The sequence below is a fragment of the Malus sylvestris genome, chromosome 1, assembly GCF_916048215.2.
Source record: "Malus sylvestris chromosome 1, drMalSylv7.2, whole genome shotgun sequence".
In the NCBI taxonomy this organism is placed as follows: domain Eukaryota; kingdom Viridiplantae; phylum Streptophyta; class Magnoliopsida; order Rosales; family Rosaceae; genus Malus; species Malus sylvestris.
In genome coordinates, this window is record NC_062260.1 from 5,660,599 (window position 1) to 5,680,472 (window position 19,874).

Here is a 19,874-nt window from a genome sequence, read left to right on the forward strand (position 1 = left end):
TGTTTATAGAAAAGAGTTTCTAGTTTCATTCTAACATTGACACGTGTCGTGTTGTGATTGGCTTCTGATGTTGACACGTGTCGCGCTATGATTGGCTTCTGATGTCGACACGTGTTGCACTATGATTGGCCTCCTGGTTGGAGGGAAACTCTTCTGGGTCCTTAACAGTATAACATTGACTGGTGCTCAGTAGTTTCGGGATTGGTCAAGTATGGTACAAACATGATTGTTTCAGGGAATTTCAAGATCATAGGGAGCTTAAAGAGGTCCTTACGAAGCTCGAAGTACTTCGTTTAAAGAAATTGGACGTCGGAATCGTGAGAACGAAGAGTTTCAAATTTGGCCGAAATTATCGAGGCTTTTTCCAGCGAATTTCTAACGAGTTGGAGGTCGGGGCAGGTATGGTTTTGTTCGTCTTGTTGAGATCTTTAAAATGGTACCAATTATGTTGAAAATGGTGCAAAATGAAGAAGTTAGGACAATTTATTTAGTTTTCCAGAAACCGGCGAGGTCACCGACGACCGATGACTCGCCGAAAAAGACAGAGAATATTCCATCAGTTTTGACGGAATATGCTAACGGCGTTGACTGACGCCGTTAAGAATCTAACGGTTGATAGGAGCATATTTGTGCGACTTAGTTAGCTTGTTTCTTGGCATTTATGTTGTTAGTTTGTAGTTATTTTAGTATTTTAACCTATTTTCGTGTGTTTGTAGGTCCAAAGGGTTAATGTGGCAAAAAAGTGCATTTTGGAGCATTTTGGAGCATTTTTTGGCATGGAATGGATGGCATATGCTTGGAGCAAAAGGAATGGACGAAATTTGAAGTTGGTGCATCATCCTCTCCCTATAAATAACCATTTTAGCACACTCATTTCACCCAACACATCCATTCACCTACCACTACATCCACTCATTTCACCCAACACATTCACCTACCACTACATCCACTCATTTCACCCAACACATCCATTCTCCAAACATCCACCCACTACACCCATTACATCCACTCATTACCACAACCCATTACGCCCATTACATCCACTCATTACCAAACATCCACCCACTACACCCATTACATCCACTTATTACCAAACACTACTCATTACCAAACATTCATCCACTACACCCATTACATCCACTTATTACCAAACATCCACCCACTACACCCATTACATCCACCCACTACACCCATTACATCCACTCATTACCAAACATCCACCCACTACACCCATTACATCCACTCATTACCAAACACTCATCCACTACACCCATTACATCCACTCATTACCAAACATCTACCCACTACACCCATTATATCCACTCATTACCACAACCCACTACACCCATTACATCCACTCATTACCAAACATTCACCCATTACACCCATTACATCCACTCATTACAACTCCATACACTCCTCTCCCTAGCCTATAAATACATCCACCCTTCACCATAATTTGGATTCCATCTCCATCCAAAGACACTACATTTTCACATCTCACCAATCCATACACTTTCATCTCTTAGCCATGCAAATCCATTCCATCCATATATCCATATACATCCTAGACACTTGTGCTACAACAAGGTGGTGAAAACAAAGGTCCTTGGCATTTCAAGCTTGGAACTTTGGAGCATTTTAGGTGTACTTCATTCTTACTTTCAATGTCTACTTTGTTATTTTCTAATTTTGTTGCAATTATGAGTGGCTAAACCCCTATTTAGTTAGGGGGAAGTTTGAAGCCATGAACATGCTTGAGATTTGAATTGATTTCTTCCAATTGTGATTTGATAAGTTGTGATTGCAATTCTATTATCTATATTATTCATAACTGATTCTTGTATGTTTATTAAGGATGCATACTTAGTTTTCATGCATGAATTAGATGCTAGAATATAAATGATTTTCACCTAATCGTTACAAGTTTATATTCATGAGTAGTGAAGGTTGTTTATCACAATCGCGTTAATTGAATTCTTGGCAATTGTATCATGCATTCATAGTTATAATTGCCTCGTCAACACTTATGATTTTCATTGAACGTAATGATCTTTGATTGTATCTCTATTATGCATTCATATAGGGGACTTTTAGAGAATAATTTGGGTTGTCACATGCATTCATCCAATTCAATGAGTAAAGGAAAATCTGAGGATTAATTTGTGCATCACGGTTAATCTGGGGTGTTGAGCATCATAGTTTATTGAAAAGCAATTGGAAATCGATTCATGTACAAGTGTGTCATGTGTGAAGAACGGACCTCTAACTAATCCATCCATCATCGTATTCCTCAAATTTGTCTTACAATCTGCCTAGTTTTATAACTTGTTTGTTTGTGTCAAATTCATCAAAACCAAAATCCCCATTTTACTTTCTTGTTTCAAAGTGTTAAATTTCAGTTTTGTTTGTGTAATTTGAGTGTTTTGATTCAAACCAAAACACTAAATTCGTCCAAAATTGTGTTAGAGTCAAATCTGCCCAGTTTGTGTTTTTAGGCAGTTTCGAGTCTTTAGAATCTGTTTTGAGTCCCTTGAGTCTATTAAAACGGTTTTAACTTTCTTTTTATGTTTTTGAGTAAGTTTATAGGTTTTAGCAAGCCCTCCTAATCCCCGGTTTAGAATGATCCCTACTTGCATTTATACTACAATTTGACAACAAGAGGGTTTAATTTGTGTGTTAAGTTAATTTTCGCATCAACGGTATATGCGAGGATTTGATGGAATATTCTTGACGGCGTTAACTGACGCCGTCAGCATGCCTGGCATGTGCTCGCGCGTGGGCGGCGGGTGTTGTCGTGCCTTGGCTGGCACATGGGTGGTCCAAAAATTATTCTAAAAATTTGGGGATGATCCTGAGGTTGTGTAGGTCACTATGGTATATTCATATACGCAATTTGAGCTATGTATGAGAAGTTATTAGCTAGTTTTGTTTATGTGCTTTAAATAACGTTTTTATAGTTAATTTGCATATAGGTGAGACTTATCCCGAGGACGAGCATGTTCAAGGGCAACTCAGGGGCTACGACCCTTCGACATACCAGTGAGTGGGCTTTTAGTTTTTAGTATATATTTATATACTTGATATTTTCCCAGAAATATGTGTTTAAATGAAAGTATGCCTTAAATGCCATGCATATGAATTTATCTTTCGTATATGAATTGGTATATGATGCATTATATATATAATTGTGGTGTTGTGGACGCTCAGGTAAGCTCAGGTGAGTTATGTTTGGTTATGTGAATTATCAATGGTGCGATATGTGATTAAATAATGTTGAGCTCATAGAACTGCACCTAGGGTGATTGTGATTTAGCCAGAGATATGGCACAAGCCTGTTTATTATGTCACCTCATGCACCATATGCTCACATTGGATCCAATTTAAGTGCACAGTCCTGTCGTATAGAACATCTTAGGTGGTTCCGACTCGTAGGTGACTAGCGATTTATCACCCAACTATTATGTGTGAGTAGTATTGAGCATGATTATATTACACCCATTATTGTCGTACAGACCTTTTCATTTTGTTCCGACTCTTGTGCAGTATAATGTCGTATAGGTCATTGTAGTGACTCCGGCTAGATTGACTTTTGAGCTATGAATTCAGCCGTACAGACTACCACAGGGGTTACGGCTAACATGTTATATTTATATGAAATTATTCTCACCTGAATTGCTTACTTTTTTATATCTTGGCATGGCATACATATGAATATGATATTGTGAAGCATGATTTCAATTAATATATTTACATATATATTTATGTATATGCTTATCTTCTGATTTTGGGAAAAATTAGACATGTTTTACAGCGAGGGGTTAGAAATGTTGATAAATGAAATGGTTTGGTAAAACATTTGTTTTTGCCCACTCACGTTTTCTATTTTGTGCCCCTCCAGGTTTTAGGTAAGCTTGCTGTCAGTGGCCTTGAGGATTCCGGTGGTTCTGACCTATCAAAATAATTGTAGGACATCTTATGGTACTGTATAATTAGTACTTGTCCTACTGGACTGCACCTAGACTTTCTATGCTCTGATGAGGAGTATTTACTTTTGTATCTTACTCCTAACACTTCTCGCTTTCTAGTGCTCTCTAGTACTTTTAGTTTTTAATTATTCGTATACTTCTTATCCTTAATTATTCATATACTTCTTATCGCTTTCTAGTGCACTCTAGTGCACATGGCTACGTCACCCTCACGTGACGACCAACATGCCTTGATCTTGGTCGGGGTGTGTCACATGAACCATTTTGACATTTAAGCCAAACAATTAGGTATCGTTTGATATGCATACGGGACGGGACAGGACGGAACGGAATGGGACGGGACGAGACAAGACAAGACGGGACGGGACGGAACGGAGAGGGAGCAAAGATGCCCTTGGATGGAAACGAGGAAGAAGAAGGAGATGGATAGGTTATAATTTTGTGTTCCATAGATGTGGAACGAGTCGTTCCAGGGGGTGAGGCAGAATGAAAATTCACTCAAAATTCGTCCCGTGGAACAACGCGTTCCACCTGTTTTAGGTGCACCAAATTGAAGGAAATTTTGTGAAAAACATGTTCATTTAAGCAACATCTATAGCATGCAATTAACAATTAAAAGACGGAATCATGCTTGTATGCACTTAAAAACAAAACATTAACCATGAAATTCAAAGCCTAGTAGATTGGTGAACCTTGACTCAACTTAAAACAACATTTGTTAGTTGAGAAATTATACCTTTGTAGATTCCTCTTTGCATAAGCAAAGGCTAATCACCCAAAGAGAGGGCCTTCATTCCTTTCATCTTAGATCTATGGATTTGGATGGATGAAATGGTTCTCCAAGGTTAGATTGGAGAAGAAATGAGTGACCTTGGAGTAGTAGGATTGCTAGCTAAACCCTCCAAGGAGGCCGGCCACTTTAGAGAGAAAGGAGAGCTTATGTTCTCATCCTTTCCACAAAAGAAAACCCTAAATGAATTTTGGCTATAAAGTCATATTTATACCTTTATTCATTGGAGTGGCAAACTTGTAATTAAGTCCAAAACCCACTCCTTTAACAAAATGGCCGGCCATAGGGTTTCATTGGGCTTTTAAGGCCTTTGTGAATTATTTGTCATTAAGTTGTCATACAACTTAAGTCAATGGGCTTGACGTTCGAAGCCCATTGGGTCTTGAGGCCCAAAACTATCCCGAGGTCTTTAACGAACTTATTGGTTTGATTAATTAACATATTAATTAATACTTGCCATAAATAATTAAACCATTCAATTATTCTTACTCATCTCTATTGTTTCTTCAATCTCCACCTTACACAGTGTACGATCCATTAGGTTCCTTTTAGCGAGGCAGTGGGCGATTAAAACCATTTCAAATCGATTGTGAATTGAAACTTACTTTCAATTCTCCCTTTAGTGATTATACACGTTTAGGGCTTCCACAAACCATGAGTGACACCTAGCAGTATATCATGGTTACCCAAGCTAATCAGAAGAGGTGGAGAACCTATTCAGTTTAGGATTACAAATGCAATACGGTCTTTCTCTAATACAATACTCTTGACCACATTGTTTGGTTTGATAGTTTATTCATGTCTACGATCCAATGTGATTCGTGTGCTTATATGATTACCTTGAATGTGATTTGGAACGACTTCCTCAATCTCATTCATACTCTGGCCAGAGATTCTTAATCATATCATAGAGTATTCTGCCTCAAACGGTTTGAAGGTTAGAGATCCCTTGTTGCGCATTCACTTGCTTCCATGGCTAAGTGGCTTAACCCCGACGATGCCGTGGACACCCTCCTGATGGAGTGACTTTGACATAATCAAAGATCAAGGACTTAACCACAAGACAACTATGATGCCTCAGGTCAAAGGACTACTTTGCATTATCCCAACCATGAGTTCTCATGTGACATGAGTATGAGAACTCCTCATTGATCATGTTCAGTAGACTCATTCATTATTGAGCACCTACATGCTTGTCTTGATGTCACACACACCAATGACTCGAGACTAGTCACTCTCTCTGAGAGAAGACACAACACGTACTGATCTTAACGGACTGTCAATGCCCAATTGGCAATCCTATGATCAGGAACGTTTAAGATGTGTCTACGAAAGAATGGTCTCATGAATCTAACTTCTTTAGATCGCATTCTCCCAATCACATATTCCTTGGACTTATCGTTTAAGCGTATAACATTTATATGAGACGGCTCAAACAATAATCTTTGCCCTTGATATTAAACTAGATTAGTTTAACATGTGAAATGTCCGTAAAGTATCATCATATGATTGATTTTAGGGCACATTTCCAACACAAATGTGGGACGGAACGCTTCGTCCCACTTCGTTCCATCCCTTCCCACGTACCAAACGGTACCTAAGTACAAAGCTCTTCAAAGGCTTCAACAGCCCGCATTATCCCCTAAACAGTTCTTGGTTTCCGTGACCATTACCATGTTTTTTTCTCTTGGAATTTTAGAACTCTTTTTTTTTTTAACAATCAAACTTTCTATTTCCTCGCAACCTCACATTCTTGTACCACTACCCGTCCGTTCACATGTTGACACATCTAGTTATGATCAAAGAAATTGATGAAAATAGTATCGTAACAACATTGAAATTTCATGATCAGAATAAAAAAACAAATTAAATGGTTTCTCCTTGAGTTGCCTTTAATAGAAATATATGTATACGTAGTACCACTTTTTTAACACAGTAAAGCACGTAAGGCCCACTTCGTAATTTATTTTAACAATTTGAACCATCTATTTTTTTAAACATCATTCATAGATCATCATTGTAAAAAATTAGATGAAATCCAAAACTATTAAGGCATTCATTTGTAGTGAACAAAAATAGACGAATACGGTTTTCCAAAGAAATCCTAAAGCTTTAACCCAACGGTCATATGATTTTAGATTTAGGTGATCTTTTGTAGATATGATCTTTGAGTGAAGACTTAAAAATAAACGGTTCGGATCATTTAAATACATTATGACACACCCCGACTCGGAATGTCCACTTGGACTTCGAACCGAGCCGTGCTGGGCGACATTTGGAAAGTGACGAAGCCATAAAGTGTTGTGATGTGGAAAATGTGTATAAACTTAAACCTAAAAGTGCCTAAGTAATAAAGTGTGCGGTGAGAAGGAATGAACTCATTTCACACGTGATGTCAGAGTATAAGTACAATACAGTAAGATAAGGTGAGAATTATACCATCGAAGGTAATCGTCTACACCAAGATTTGTCAAGAATCCTTGTCGACTTGTAAGCTTAGCAATAAAACTTGGAGGGGTGAAAAATAAGGGTGAGTGGGCCTAGAAACAAATCTTTGTAAAAACCTTTTCAAAATATAATACTACATATAGTAAGAAAATACTTATCATAGCATGCAAAATCTCAAGAATTCAATACGGCACAATATCTCATAAATAACGACATGACATCCATAATCACAAAATCTCACATAAGCAACATATCATATCGGGTGCTCATCGACACATACTGAAACACGAGTTCATGCAGAGGTATTCTGACATGAACATGACTAGGTGTAATAATAATATGCACTCTAGTACTACAATCACGTGAAGACTGGCACTATGCGCAGCATATACAAGTCGGAGTTGCCTATGGCAACCTGTACAACTAGACTGGCACCTACAATGGATCCAAAGTGAGTGTACGGTGCGATGTGCACATACACATGAAAGACTGGCCATGGCCCCGGCGAGTACCAACACTAATGCAGCAAATGATGAGCTGATGACATCAATATAGTCATGCCAAATCCATTCAACAATTCTAATCAATATCGTACTGTTCATGACCATAAATATAATCAAGACATCTCCTCATAGTAAGCTTACATGTGCATCACGTATGATTATTTCATCATTTCCCAACAATAAGGTATTTCTTATAAACATTAATTTAATCATGGCAATCACATAAAGAATGTATTAATGCTTGTATATATGGAAAATAACCTATATATATACATATATATATATATAAAGAAAAGACCCATTCACAGATCATGTCGCCGAGTCGAACCCGCCTCGTAGCATCAAGAGTCCTTGCGATGCATTTCGCCTAAAAACGAAACCATTTAGGAAAATATAGCGTGCTAATGAAATTACGCGTTTTCGTACAAAGTATGGCTAATAAAGAAACTATCCTAAAACAGTTGAATTTTGGAAAACGGATGGCAGATTCGAAATCAGCGTGTTGAAATATGCTAAGGAGGGTCCCCGTCAAATTTTACAAAAAGTCAACGGTTAACCCTAAAAGTTAACCGATGTATATATTATCTGGGACAACTCATTAAGCAATATAGGCCCACTAAGCCCTACATAGTCTCTAGTAATACTGATTTTAATATTTAAGATCAATTCGTAGCATATTGTCCAAAAGTCAAGTCTTTATCAAAGATGAGGTCCACAACCCTACACAAGTCAATCTGGAACATCCACCCATGGATTTCCCATCCGTAACTTCTCAAAGTCCACACTATGATTCTAGAACAACATACTAAAACTTCTTCGCCAATCGCAAATTTAAGTGGCGGTCAACATTGGATTTTACAAACTTTAGAAATTCAATTTGAGAAGATCCGTACGTTGGATTCCTGATCTGTAAGTTCCTAATGTCCATAAATATTATGTACTATCACGTACTAAAGTTTGGTACCGATCCAACGATCGGATTGTCCATTCATATAATAACCAAGTGATGGCCAACTAGGCGGTCCAACTACGAAACTATATTAAAACATCATGATTTCACTAAATGGATGTCAATTATGGAATCAGGGCATCAAATTAGCCTAGGATGGTCAGGTGGGGTCTCAGCCCACGCGGCGGCTGGTCGCCCCGACTCGCCGGAAAAATCAACTATCTCCAAAAATTACCAAATTTCATAGAAATGAAGATCTCAATGAGTAAAGCAAGTTTTATACATGTGGCCAAGTCCAATTTGACCGGGAAAATCCCCAATTTCACTCAAACTCACCGAAAATCCTAGAAATGGGTGGCTTCGATCCATCACCTCCGGTGTTCCGCCGCACTCAAACCTATTTGGGCTTTGTTCTTGACCTCTAGATGAGTGTTTTGGTGGTGCTAATTTAATGAAATCATTTCATAATTGGTGGATCTCGGGTAAGGGTTTCCGCGACACCCACGAGTTCAAACTTCGTGAAATTGTAAGCAATTCTTGTCCATTTTGGCTAGAATGGGATGTTGTGATGAGCTTTAATGGTGATGGGAGGTTGAGGAAAGCCGGAAAAGTGGATGGAAAATCGTTGGGAAAGTCGTCGGAACTCGGCTCGGGTCTCGAGTCTTCAAATGGATCTGATTCCCTCTTTTTTTTTCTTTTCTCTCCTTTCCCCTCCCTTCTCTTGTTTCTGATTGGGCAACCCCCCAATCCCTCATTTTCTCTCATCTCCCCTTCATCTCAGCCATCCATCTCTCTCCTTTCTCTTATTTCCTTTCATCCCAGCCACACACGTGGCACATCACATTGCTCCAAAAAATCTAGAGCCTTCTACAGTGAAGGTTAAGTTTACTAGAGTGCCCCCAACTTTAAACATTAGTAACTCCTTCGTTATAGCTCCAAATTACATTCTGTTTACGCCCACAAGCTCGTATCGACGAGTACTACACAAATATGCTAAAAGAATGAGTCATACGTCTCTATAAACAGTGGTCAATGTAATTCAAAATCCTTACCTCTAGGGGCATTTTCATCAATTCACGCTTTTAAATTTTATATTATCGTAAAATTAGGGACGGGTTGTCACACATTACGAAGTGAGCCTCCAAAAAATGTGTCATAAGTTATATAAAAAAAAGGGTGTCACGTATCCATTCTCGTGAGTGACACATTAATTATAGGAGTAATGCTAGGGAGATCACATATTTATACAATATTATATATCATCCGATATGGCATGTGCACTTCACTTGCCATATCAGATGTGGTCTCCCTAGCATTTTCCTAATTAAAGTTATACAAACGAGCACAGAGAAATCTTGCTACATGGCTATACCTTAATGCTTAAACGTTAGTTACTAAATTTATAGACATAATTTACAAATTAAATGATGTGTCACCAATACAAATGAGCATGTTTATCAACGCTTAAGTAATAAACTAAGGATAATGCTAGGGAGACCAAATTTTAAACCAAATTTGCAAACCAAATGATGCATCACCAATAGGAAACAAGCACGTTAATCAACACTTAAGTACTAATCCAATCATCAACATCCACATTATTTTGTTTACAAAATTTGGTTTCCCTAGCATTTATCAACTTCCATATTATTTATTTTACAAAATTTAGTCTCCCTAGTACTACCTGAAAAACAAAAAAGAAGAAGCAGCAACTAGTCCATGCATTTATATGTTATAATATTATATTTTACAAAATGAGAGATGCTATTAGCACTCTAAAAGCTTCATCATGCATGCACTTCATATCTATTTTCACATTCATGTGTATATAAATGAGTATTTACATAAAACTAAGGCCTATTGAATTAGACTAATAAAAAAAAAAGGTAAAGCAATATATGTTAACGCTCAAATATGGAGAGGCTAATAAAGATTAGTATAGTTATGTGTCAATCCTTGGGGGTCTTAGTGTTGGATTGATAAGAAGTGAACATCAACGTTTAAATGGTTCACCCCCTCAAAATTGGGCTACGTCCACTAAATCTCTCGTATATATTGTGTTTGTACCATACTTGACTAATCCCGAAACTACCAAGCACTGGCCAACTTCATACCTTCAAGGATCCATTGAGGCACCCCTGCCGAAGCACAAGAGTTTCCTTCCAACCAGGAGGTCAATCACAGCATGACACATGTCAACGTCAGAATAAAGCTTATAGATCCTCACTTGTTGACCAGAGCAACCAAGCGAAGGTCACAAACTTGACACTTTACGTTGTTGTGAAGTTTTCACTAATTTTGTGCATCAACATATTGAATAAAAGGTTACAAACAGCGCCTAATTCAATATAGTCTCTTTTCTCTTTTAATTTGTCTGTCTTTCTCTTTTAATTCGTCTAACCTATTCTAAAAAGTACTCATCTTCTTTATATAAGCCCTCAATGTGCCCCAAGTCTCTGGGTTTGAGTCTTCCTCTGTCTTTGCATTAATGTGCCAAATACGTAGACTTGACCTGCTAGCTGCCCCTCTGTTCTTTAGTCAATCTGTGACAACTAAGTGACATCTGTTTTGGTCCACTTGCATGTTTTCTTGGACCACGTGTACCAAGTGCCTTGCTCGACTCCTGGGGTTGGTGGGAATCCACACTTGAGCCCTTAATCTGTCAGCCTTTACGTCCCTTCATAGGCTTCTGTTCTATCTAATAGCCGCCACGTGCCCTAGAGTTGATGCCTCAGCATGCATGTCCTTAGAACTTCATGTTGTAAAATTGTCAATACACCAACTTGCTCCTGGTGGTTGGAAAGTACTTTATGAGGAAGTGCTCGGCTTCGTTGTTGGCAGACAATCTAGACCCCGAGCGGTCATCTGTAACGTTCAGGATCATCCTTCCCAATCTTGTTGGGCCTTGGCCTTTCTTCCTTTGGACCAATGTTCATTTCGGCCTCTTTGTGGTAAAAAAGGACCCCGCATTAACAATATAGTCGATTCCATTTAGTTTGGACAGGCTCTTTGCAAGTAAAAACAAAAGCTAAAATCGATTCCGTTGGTTCGATTTTGTTTGGGTCCGAGTTTGACTGAATTTTTGTCACCTCGATTTTTTTCCAGAGTTTTTTCATTCAGTTTGGCCCAATTTCTTTGCTTTTATGGCCACCCGACTTATTTATTGTGCATACACATACAATGACCAAGAACCTCTTGTTTTTTTTTTTTTTTAACAAACGATATTATTACACTAAATGGGAGGAGGTGGGCTTAGCCTCACAATGTGATAGCAATAATATGATTCAAATTCACCTTTGATAAGAATCGAACCTAAGACCTCTCGCTTACAAGTGAAACTAGACCGTAATATTAAGTGACGAACATGAATTTTTTTAAGATGCATATAAAATTAGGTTACACAGAAAATAGGCTTGACTCGAAGTAAGATTTATTATTTGGTAGCACAATCTGGATGACTATTAGCTAACATCATGTTAGTGGAGGCTCAAAGGTAAACTCTAAACACAACTGTTCGGTCCCATCACTTAAATCCTTTCAATTACAGATGTATCCGTCAAAAAATAACCTTAATCCAACTTCCAATTTAGCGAACAAATTGGCGCCGACGAATGATACTTGCCGTTGATCTCGAAGAGCTCCTTTATGCTCGGATATACAGAACGCTGTACACAACTCCGTCGTGAGTTCTATCTACGGCTGTTGCCTGTTGGTGAAGTTTTCTTCAAGTTGAGTAGACAAGATGAAGATACATTAAAATTCATGTCAACTTTCTTTTGTCTTTCCTCTTTATGGGGTTGAAGAACTCTCAAAGGTGCAGTCAAACCCTAAACATTTGAGAAATGCAATTCTTGCCAGCCTAAAATAGTAGCAAGGGTGGAAGTATATGTGGGCTGCTACTGCTGCTGATGCCTCCTCCATTTCTACCATCTCCTCTCTTCTCATTGTTCTACTTGTGCTTGTTACTATCTCCCCTTTTATACTTTCTCCTACCTGCCAAAATCTTACAAACTCTCATTATTCGTACATGTAATTACCTAATTTCTAATCCCAACACAAGCTATTCAAATAAAACATGTTTTATTATAACTAGCCTGCAAAATGATTCACGAACAAAACTTTGTGAGATGAAATCTTATTCTAGCCTCATTATTTATGGCATTTTTTGTTCACCAGTTCAATTTTGGGCGTTTGATACCATTTACTTTTCATTTTTTTAATTTTTAGAAAACTTTTAAAAACCAAACGAAAAAACTTTATGTTTTCAGTTTTCATTATTTAAAAGCTGAAAACTGAAAGTAATTACCAAACAGATTTTCAATTTTTTTATTAAAAATAAATAAAAATTAAAAACAAAATCGTAATCTAATTGCCCCTTTAGTTTTTTGTTTTCATTATTTTTTAAAACTTCTTTATAACTATTTGCAATTTTAAAAAAAAATGAAAAATGAAAAATGACTATCAAAACCTAAAAATAAAAATTGATTTTTGAGAACTCAAAAAAATAGCTTTTGGTTTTTTGTTTGAAAGTCATTATTAAACCACATTTCAATTTAAATAAAATAAGTGAACAAAATAAAAAAACTAAAAGAAAATAATTATCAAACGAATCATAATTTTAACAAATTTTGTTAACTCTTGTATGTAGAGATATAAACAATGAGAATTTTTTTTAATAATATTTCAAACTAAAAAAATAAATAATTGAAGAAGTTATCACAGACCCAGGTAATGCAGGAGGAGGACTTCGATATCTTAGAAATGGAAAACTACAAACAAAAGTTGTTTATAATTCATCTCCAAGGATTTGGATCCTCTCCTGAGCTTAGGAGGCTGAGCCTCATGAGTAAATCACACGAACCGTTAAATTTTGATTTAACGACTACAAACAGAAAATCCCTCTAAAAGTTATAATAATTGTAACTAGTCCGTATGATTTACTCAGAAAACTCAGCCTTCTAAACTCAGGAGAGGATCTAAATCCCATCTCCAAACCCAAAACATAAAAAACATAAAACAAAAATCAATTTATAAATTATCCTCGTGGGTTGTGGTTTAATGCAGAAGGCTGTTTCCTGTCCTGCACTGCCCTCACGTGCTTTGCTTAAGTAGTCCCCATGTAACATGTCGATATCGTTTGTCATTTTTGGAGTAAGATTCTCTCCTCTTTTTTTTTTCCTTCTCTTTTTCCCTCTTTTATTTGAACAGTCATGATTAAATCACGTCAACATTTTATATTAATTTTTTTTTATTGAAAGTTAAAGACAAAATAAAGAATATGAAAGGAGGGGATGAACGGAGATGAAAAGAGGTGGGGAGAAAATGAGCCAATGGTTCCACTAAAGCAGTCCACTCTTCTAAAACTAGAAAAGACACTTTCCTTGACCATCATCATGCGAATCATGAGCACTAGAAATCAAACACAACAATTCACCAGCCCCAACTACTAGACCACTCCTTGATGGTTTATGGTTTGTGATTTTTAGATATTATCCAGACTTCTATGCGATGTTTTGTTTTACGTAATAAAAGAATTTCAATCAACTTTATATTTTGGAACAGATCTAAACAAATATTAGAAACAAACTACCAAGCTTATGGTGGCATGCTCTGAACATTCCTCCCATTGTCATTGAATTTCTATACCAAGAGTGCAACTTATATCACACAAATACACCGACCCATGACATCTTGTGATAATAATATAAGCACATGTTGAAAGAAAAAAAAAGTGCGTGGTTGGGGTAAGGTACAAGGTTCAAGGGATGTACCAAAAGAAAATGATAACTGAGGTGTAAAGTCTCAACAACCATATGAAAAGGGTAAGACACCTTGAAAGTTCACAATGTTTTATAGTACGATCTGTAGTTGATTGCTAAAACGACTCTAGTTTTATTTTTTTTATTTTTTTTGTTTTTTGTAAATTATTACATAATAACTTATAATATAAATACCTCCATCATTAACAAGAAATTCTAATAGTTTGCCTCAAAATGTTTACGGAATATAAAAAAAACAAAAAGTCTAGAGTGACCATAGAAGAAGAAGATGGAACCAACTCAAAGTAGACGACGAAACGTTATGAATGGTGACTTTTCCATGTTCAACACATAATTATGCATTTTCGAATGAAGTACGCATGACTCGGGCAATCCTTTTTCTTTGTTTTTTTTTTTGTTTTTATAGTAATTATGAGCAAATCATACCATTTATGATGAAGTATCCAAAGTAAAAAAGTGGTGTTAAATTAGGCAATTGTTAGAAAATGAATATAGTATCTAAAAATACTCAATTAAGTGGTTGGGATGAATTCCAAACTGTATGCAACACACGCTCCGTCTTAGATTTGATTTAAGACACTGATAAATTATATGATAGTTGTCAGAAAAAGGTGAAATGCCAAGTCCTTTTAACTCCGAAAGAGTAAACTGTCGCATCAAAACCATAACCTAGTAACTTCTTTGCAGAAGGAAAAATAGAAATGACGAGCGCACAAAATGAAACTTGTACGTCTTTTAACACACACCCCACCGAAATTAGAAAAAGTAAAAACAGTAATATTGTAAGTTTTTCATCATGACGTTGTATTATTGTGTATTATTGGATCTGAATGAAATTGGGATTCATGGTACAACTGATTAGGCATTTTGAGTTTAGGATAATCAGTTCAAAATAAGGAAGCAGTACAACTGATTAGGGATCTTTCTTTTTTCTATCATCCTTTTCTTTCTTTTTTGTTACATTACAAGGGATTCAACTCTTGAAATATCCAAAAAGATAGGCAAAACTAGTATAAAACAGTAATTAAGGAACATGGAGAAGTCAAACTGAGGGAAGAAGATCCAGATTCCGTACCTGGGAATTTTGCAGGCGGTTGGTGACAAGCGTAGTGGAGGTGGCGGTGCCATCGGAAACTAAGCGACTGGTGGAAGATGAAGGTTTGGTGGTGGTGGTGGTGGTGGTGATGTCATCATTGGAGAGATCTATGACCAATAAGCTGAAGCAGTACAGAATGATGAGGAGGAGGACCATCACCATCACCTGGATCCATACCAGCCATGGGATTCTGTAGCTTTCTATTGTAAATTCATCCCCAAAATTGCACATATTCAAATATTTGACCCGCTGCAAGTATAACAATTACAAACTGCACAAGAACAAGATGTGCTGCAAACACAGAGAGAGAGAGGTTGCAGTAGTCTTGCAAAGCAAATCAGAGATGGGTTTTTCCTGCAGAAATAAAAATGAAAAAGGTGAGAAATTGGTTTCTTTGCTGGAGAGAGAGAGAGAGAGAGAGAGAGGAGAGAGAGTTTTAATAAAGAACTGGATGGTGAAAGGGTAGTACCGTATTTATGAAGGTGCAGCTGAGGAGGTTTGGTTTATTGATGTTGAAATACATATATATATATATATATAGTTACAATATATCCTGGCAACCTCCAACTGACGCGCGTAAGGAAACAGTCGTTTTAACCAGAGCAATTTACATTCAATATGTTCTGGTTTAGTAATGTATTGTACGGTCTGGTGGTATTAGGGGTGAGCGCAGGCCAGCCCAATTTTGAAGGGATCGGACCAGATATGGGTTTAAAAAAAACAGGCCGGGCCGGGTTGAAGATCACATTTTCTAATATAGGAACTGGACCTTATTCGGCCCAGTTGATACGGACCGGTTCAGGCGAGTCCACGGGTCCCCCTTTTTTTTTTAAAAAAAAACAAAAATAATAATAAAATTTGCATAAATTGCAAACTGCAAGTGCACAGATTTGCACTTATTCAAACCACACAGATTTGCACAGATTGCAATTGCACAGAGTCACAGACTGCATTTATGTAGATTTTGCACAAATTCACCATTATTCACATCCAATCTAAATACAAAATCCAACATTCAAGTTCATAGATTACCAATACATCCAAAATAACAATATTACATCGTTCAACAAACCGCATTATGGTTAGCAACCTATTATAAGTTACTACTCACATATATGAGCAAATACACGTGACTAAACTAGCAAGACATTGAAATCATATAAATCAATCAACAGTCAAACAAAAAAAAGTATCTCTGAATGCAAACTACTACAGGTCCAATCCAACACAATTTTCAAAATCCCTTAAAAAATAAAACTGTAATGATCCATTATATGAAAAAAAATTACAAAACTCATACAGAATGGGATTTACTTTTGTCTTGGCTCTCCATTCAATGAATCACAAGATGTTGATCTAGTCCGACAATACTCAAATCTAGTTCGTAACATTTTGGTTTTCTGTATCCCTAAACTTCTTCACTTCCAAAATAGAGGTTCACTTCTATAAAATAAAAACAAACAAAATATATATATATATATATATATATATATATTCATTCACCTTTTGGTTCATGAGTTCTTGAAACCTATAAAGGTAAGTCATTCTCCAACAAATTAAGGAACAAATATTTGCTCTAGTTAAGAAAGCTTCATTTTCGCACAAATTGGAAAAGCATAAACACGAATGTACAACTTCATTTGATCAAAAAACTGAATCAGAAGTTCAAACACCTTGTTTATACCATACTTAGGGCCTCCGTATTTAGATCTCGTATAAATACTCGGGGGACTCAAATGTAATTATGTAATAAAAGAAGGGGCATATATGTAATAAGTGAAGAGCCCTTATTCTATAAAAAGATTCATCACCCTCACAATAAGGGGAGGCCAATTCCTAGGCCATGAGAGACCTCACTCTTTCCCTTAGAGGCTCTGAATCTCTCTCCCTCACAAACAGATAAATACATAATCAGTGTGGACGTAGCCCAAACCTTGGGGTGAACCACGATACATCTTGTGTTATTTACATTTCTTGCAGATTCACGTTGTTCCAAGACTTCTGGTTTTGTGCATCAACATTTGGCACCGTCTGTGGGAATCGACAAGAAAAGTTATGTCGGTTCTCTCTCAATTTTTCACCTCCGCCGTGAATCTGCAAAAACCCAACAACCCAAAGCTTTCCCCAAAAAAAAAACCCTGGAAACCAAATACTCTATCTCTCTCTCTTCAGTCTACAAAGCTCACTTTTTTAAGCTGAAACAGTTTTCTTTCTCTTTTGGGTTTAATCTGAAATTTTATCATCCTTTATCTCTAAGCCCATTTTTTCCTCACAAATTTGCTTGACCTTCATACGCTTTCCCAAGGAGTCCCTGATCCCACTTTCCTGTGTTGGTTCTGAAACCTGGGCTCAATCTTCCCCGACCCACTCCCCTGTAAAGATGAAATCTTCAACTCGGTTAGACTCGGCTCTGTTCCAACTCACCCAACCCGGAACAGCTCCTTCACACACGTCAGGAACCGCTTCATCTTCTCCGGCCACCCTCTCTACATCGCTAGAGATGCTGTGGTTTCAAGGACATGTGGGAGGACGGGAATGTCCACTATTCGAGCCAAGTACACGTGGTTTCTATCTCCTTCGAAAACCCAGTCAGTCCACTATTCGAGCCAAGTTTTTACACAATCCAACGACGGTGCAGCTCGATTCCCTCTCTGTTTCACCTCAAAAAAAGTGTATTGAATCCTCGTCAACTTTCACAAATTCAATTCAATTTTTGACATTCAATCTTGATTTGTTGAACGAGAGCGATGTGTTGAGTGATGGCGCTTAAGGCTCCAACTCCAGAAGCTGCCGAGATTGCAATTGCATCCAGTTGGCGTGGATACGATCTGTCCATTGATTTACGGCTCATGTACTGTAAAGGGGAGTCTCACACTGCTCGATCAATTGAAATCGATGACGATGGAGGTTGCCAGATTATTCTTTCTATGGGATTACCATCCCAAATGTTCCCAAATCGATAAAAGGCGATAAAGGAGAGCGCACACGGTGAAAATAATCCGACCCGGTTCGTGAAATGGCCCAATGTGGTTTAGATTCAGAGGAAGAATAGGATCCTGAAGCAGAGGTCGAAGGTTCCTCCAACTCCAGGAAGATCTGGCCTAAGGAATTCGCTGCATTGTTCTACAGTCTTCCAAGTTGATTAAAAGAATATTTGAAAGGTTCAACCGGGACAGAAGTGGGTTCATTGATGCAAATGAGTTGAGAGATGCACTGCTGAGTCTGCCAAAAGAAAAAAAAAAAAGCAGAAAGCATGGCTACCCACTAATGCACAGCAGCCCAAGCTCCAAGTTGATTAAGGGAATCAACTTGGCATGATGACAGCACAGAAGATGCCCACCAACTTTCATCATGTTCCCACTATTTACAGACGACACCATAATGTTAAAAAAAATGAGGAGGAAAAGAATAGAAAAAGAAAAAGACATAATTGTGGTGAGGATGGTAAGGGAATTATGGGTATGACCTATTGAGCAGAGAGTCGGATTTATTTTTTGAATGATGTAATTTATTTTTCTTATCTCTCGGAGACATCTGTATAAACCCCATCAGAGGGTAAAAAAAAAAAGGCAAAGCCCAAAATAAATGGGCTGAAATGTTGTGTGGAGAGCGAAGGCCTATAAGTCCAAAATAGCACCAACTAGGTGATCAAAAGTTGGGCCATAACTCCAAAATTATTCAGCAACCTGCCGCTATTACCACCAACCAGGTGATCAAAAGTACGCCCAGTACTCCAAAATTATTCGGCAACCTGCCGCTATTATCACCAACCAGGTGATGAAATGTACAACCCGTACTCTAAAATCATATGGCAACTAGCCATTCATACCACCAACCAGGTGATGAAATGTACAACCCATACTCTAATATCATTTGGCAACTAGCCATTCATGCCACCAACCAGGTGATGAAATGTACAACTCGTACTCTCCTTCATGTCACCAATCAGGTGATCAAAAGCACACCCAGTACTCCAAATTATACATGAGTATTACTCATGTCATTCATACATAAACATTCATGAGCATCACTCATGACAATCATACATAAACATTCATGACCATCATTCATGTCAACATTCATGAGCATCACTCATGTTAACATTCATGAGCATCACTCATGACAACATCCATGAGCATCACTCATGTCAATCAACATAAACATTCATGAACATCACTCATGTCAATCAGCTTCAAAAGCTTCATTTATAGAGCTCTAGCTTTAAAAGCTTCATTTACAGAGCTCTAGGTTCAAAAGCTTCATTTACGGAGCTCTAGCTTTAAAAGCTTCATTTACAGAGCTCTAGCTTCAAAAGCTTC

At 37.5% G+C, this 19,874-nt stretch overlaps 1 protein-coding gene and 1 long non-coding RNA gene across 3 annotated transcripts; one reads left to right on the forward strand and one right to left on the reverse strand.

Annotated features, from left to right (window-relative positions):
- Positions 1 to 1,011: 1,011 nt before the first annotated feature.
- Positions 1,012 to 4,167, forward strand: LOC126630779 (uncharacterized). The gene is made up of 3 exons (XR_007626115.1): positions 1,012 to 1,645; positions 2,976 to 3,042; positions 3,902 to 4,167. It is a non-coding gene; the product is annotated as an uncharacterized LOC126630779 (long non-coding RNA).
- Positions 4,168 to 12,092: 7,925 nt separating this feature from the next.
- Positions 12,093 to 16,063, reverse strand: LOC126630833 (uncharacterized). Of its 2 annotated transcripts, XM_050301107.1 has the most exons (3): positions 16,025 to 16,063; positions 15,535 to 15,909; positions 12,093 to 12,672 (listed from the first exon to the last, which is right to left on the reverse strand). In XM_050301107.1, exons 2-3 carry the CDS (start codon positions 15,784 to 15,786, stop codon positions 12,469 to 12,471), a joined length of 456 nt encoding a protein of 151 aa, XP_050157064.1. In that variant the 5' UTR covers positions 15,787 to 15,909; positions 16,025 to 16,063; the 3' UTR covers positions 12,093 to 12,468. The 2 variants fall into 2 exon arrangements, with proteins under 2 accessions (XP_050157064.1, XP_050157011.1); XM_050301054.1 differs by lacking the exon at positions 16,025 to 16,063 and having other exon boundaries at positions 15,535 to 16,009.
- Positions 16,064 to 19,874: the final 3,811 nt, after the last annotated feature.

Coding starts and splice junctions, on each gene's coding strand:
- LOC126630833 (XM_050301107.1), bottom strand. CDS start 15,786: ATGTGCAATTTTGGGGATGAATTTACAATAGAAAGCTACAGAATCCCA. Junction 12,673..15,534: donor ACCGCCTGCAAAATTCCCAG/GTACGGAATCTG, acceptor AGATTTTGGCAG/GTAGGAGAAAGTATAAAAGG.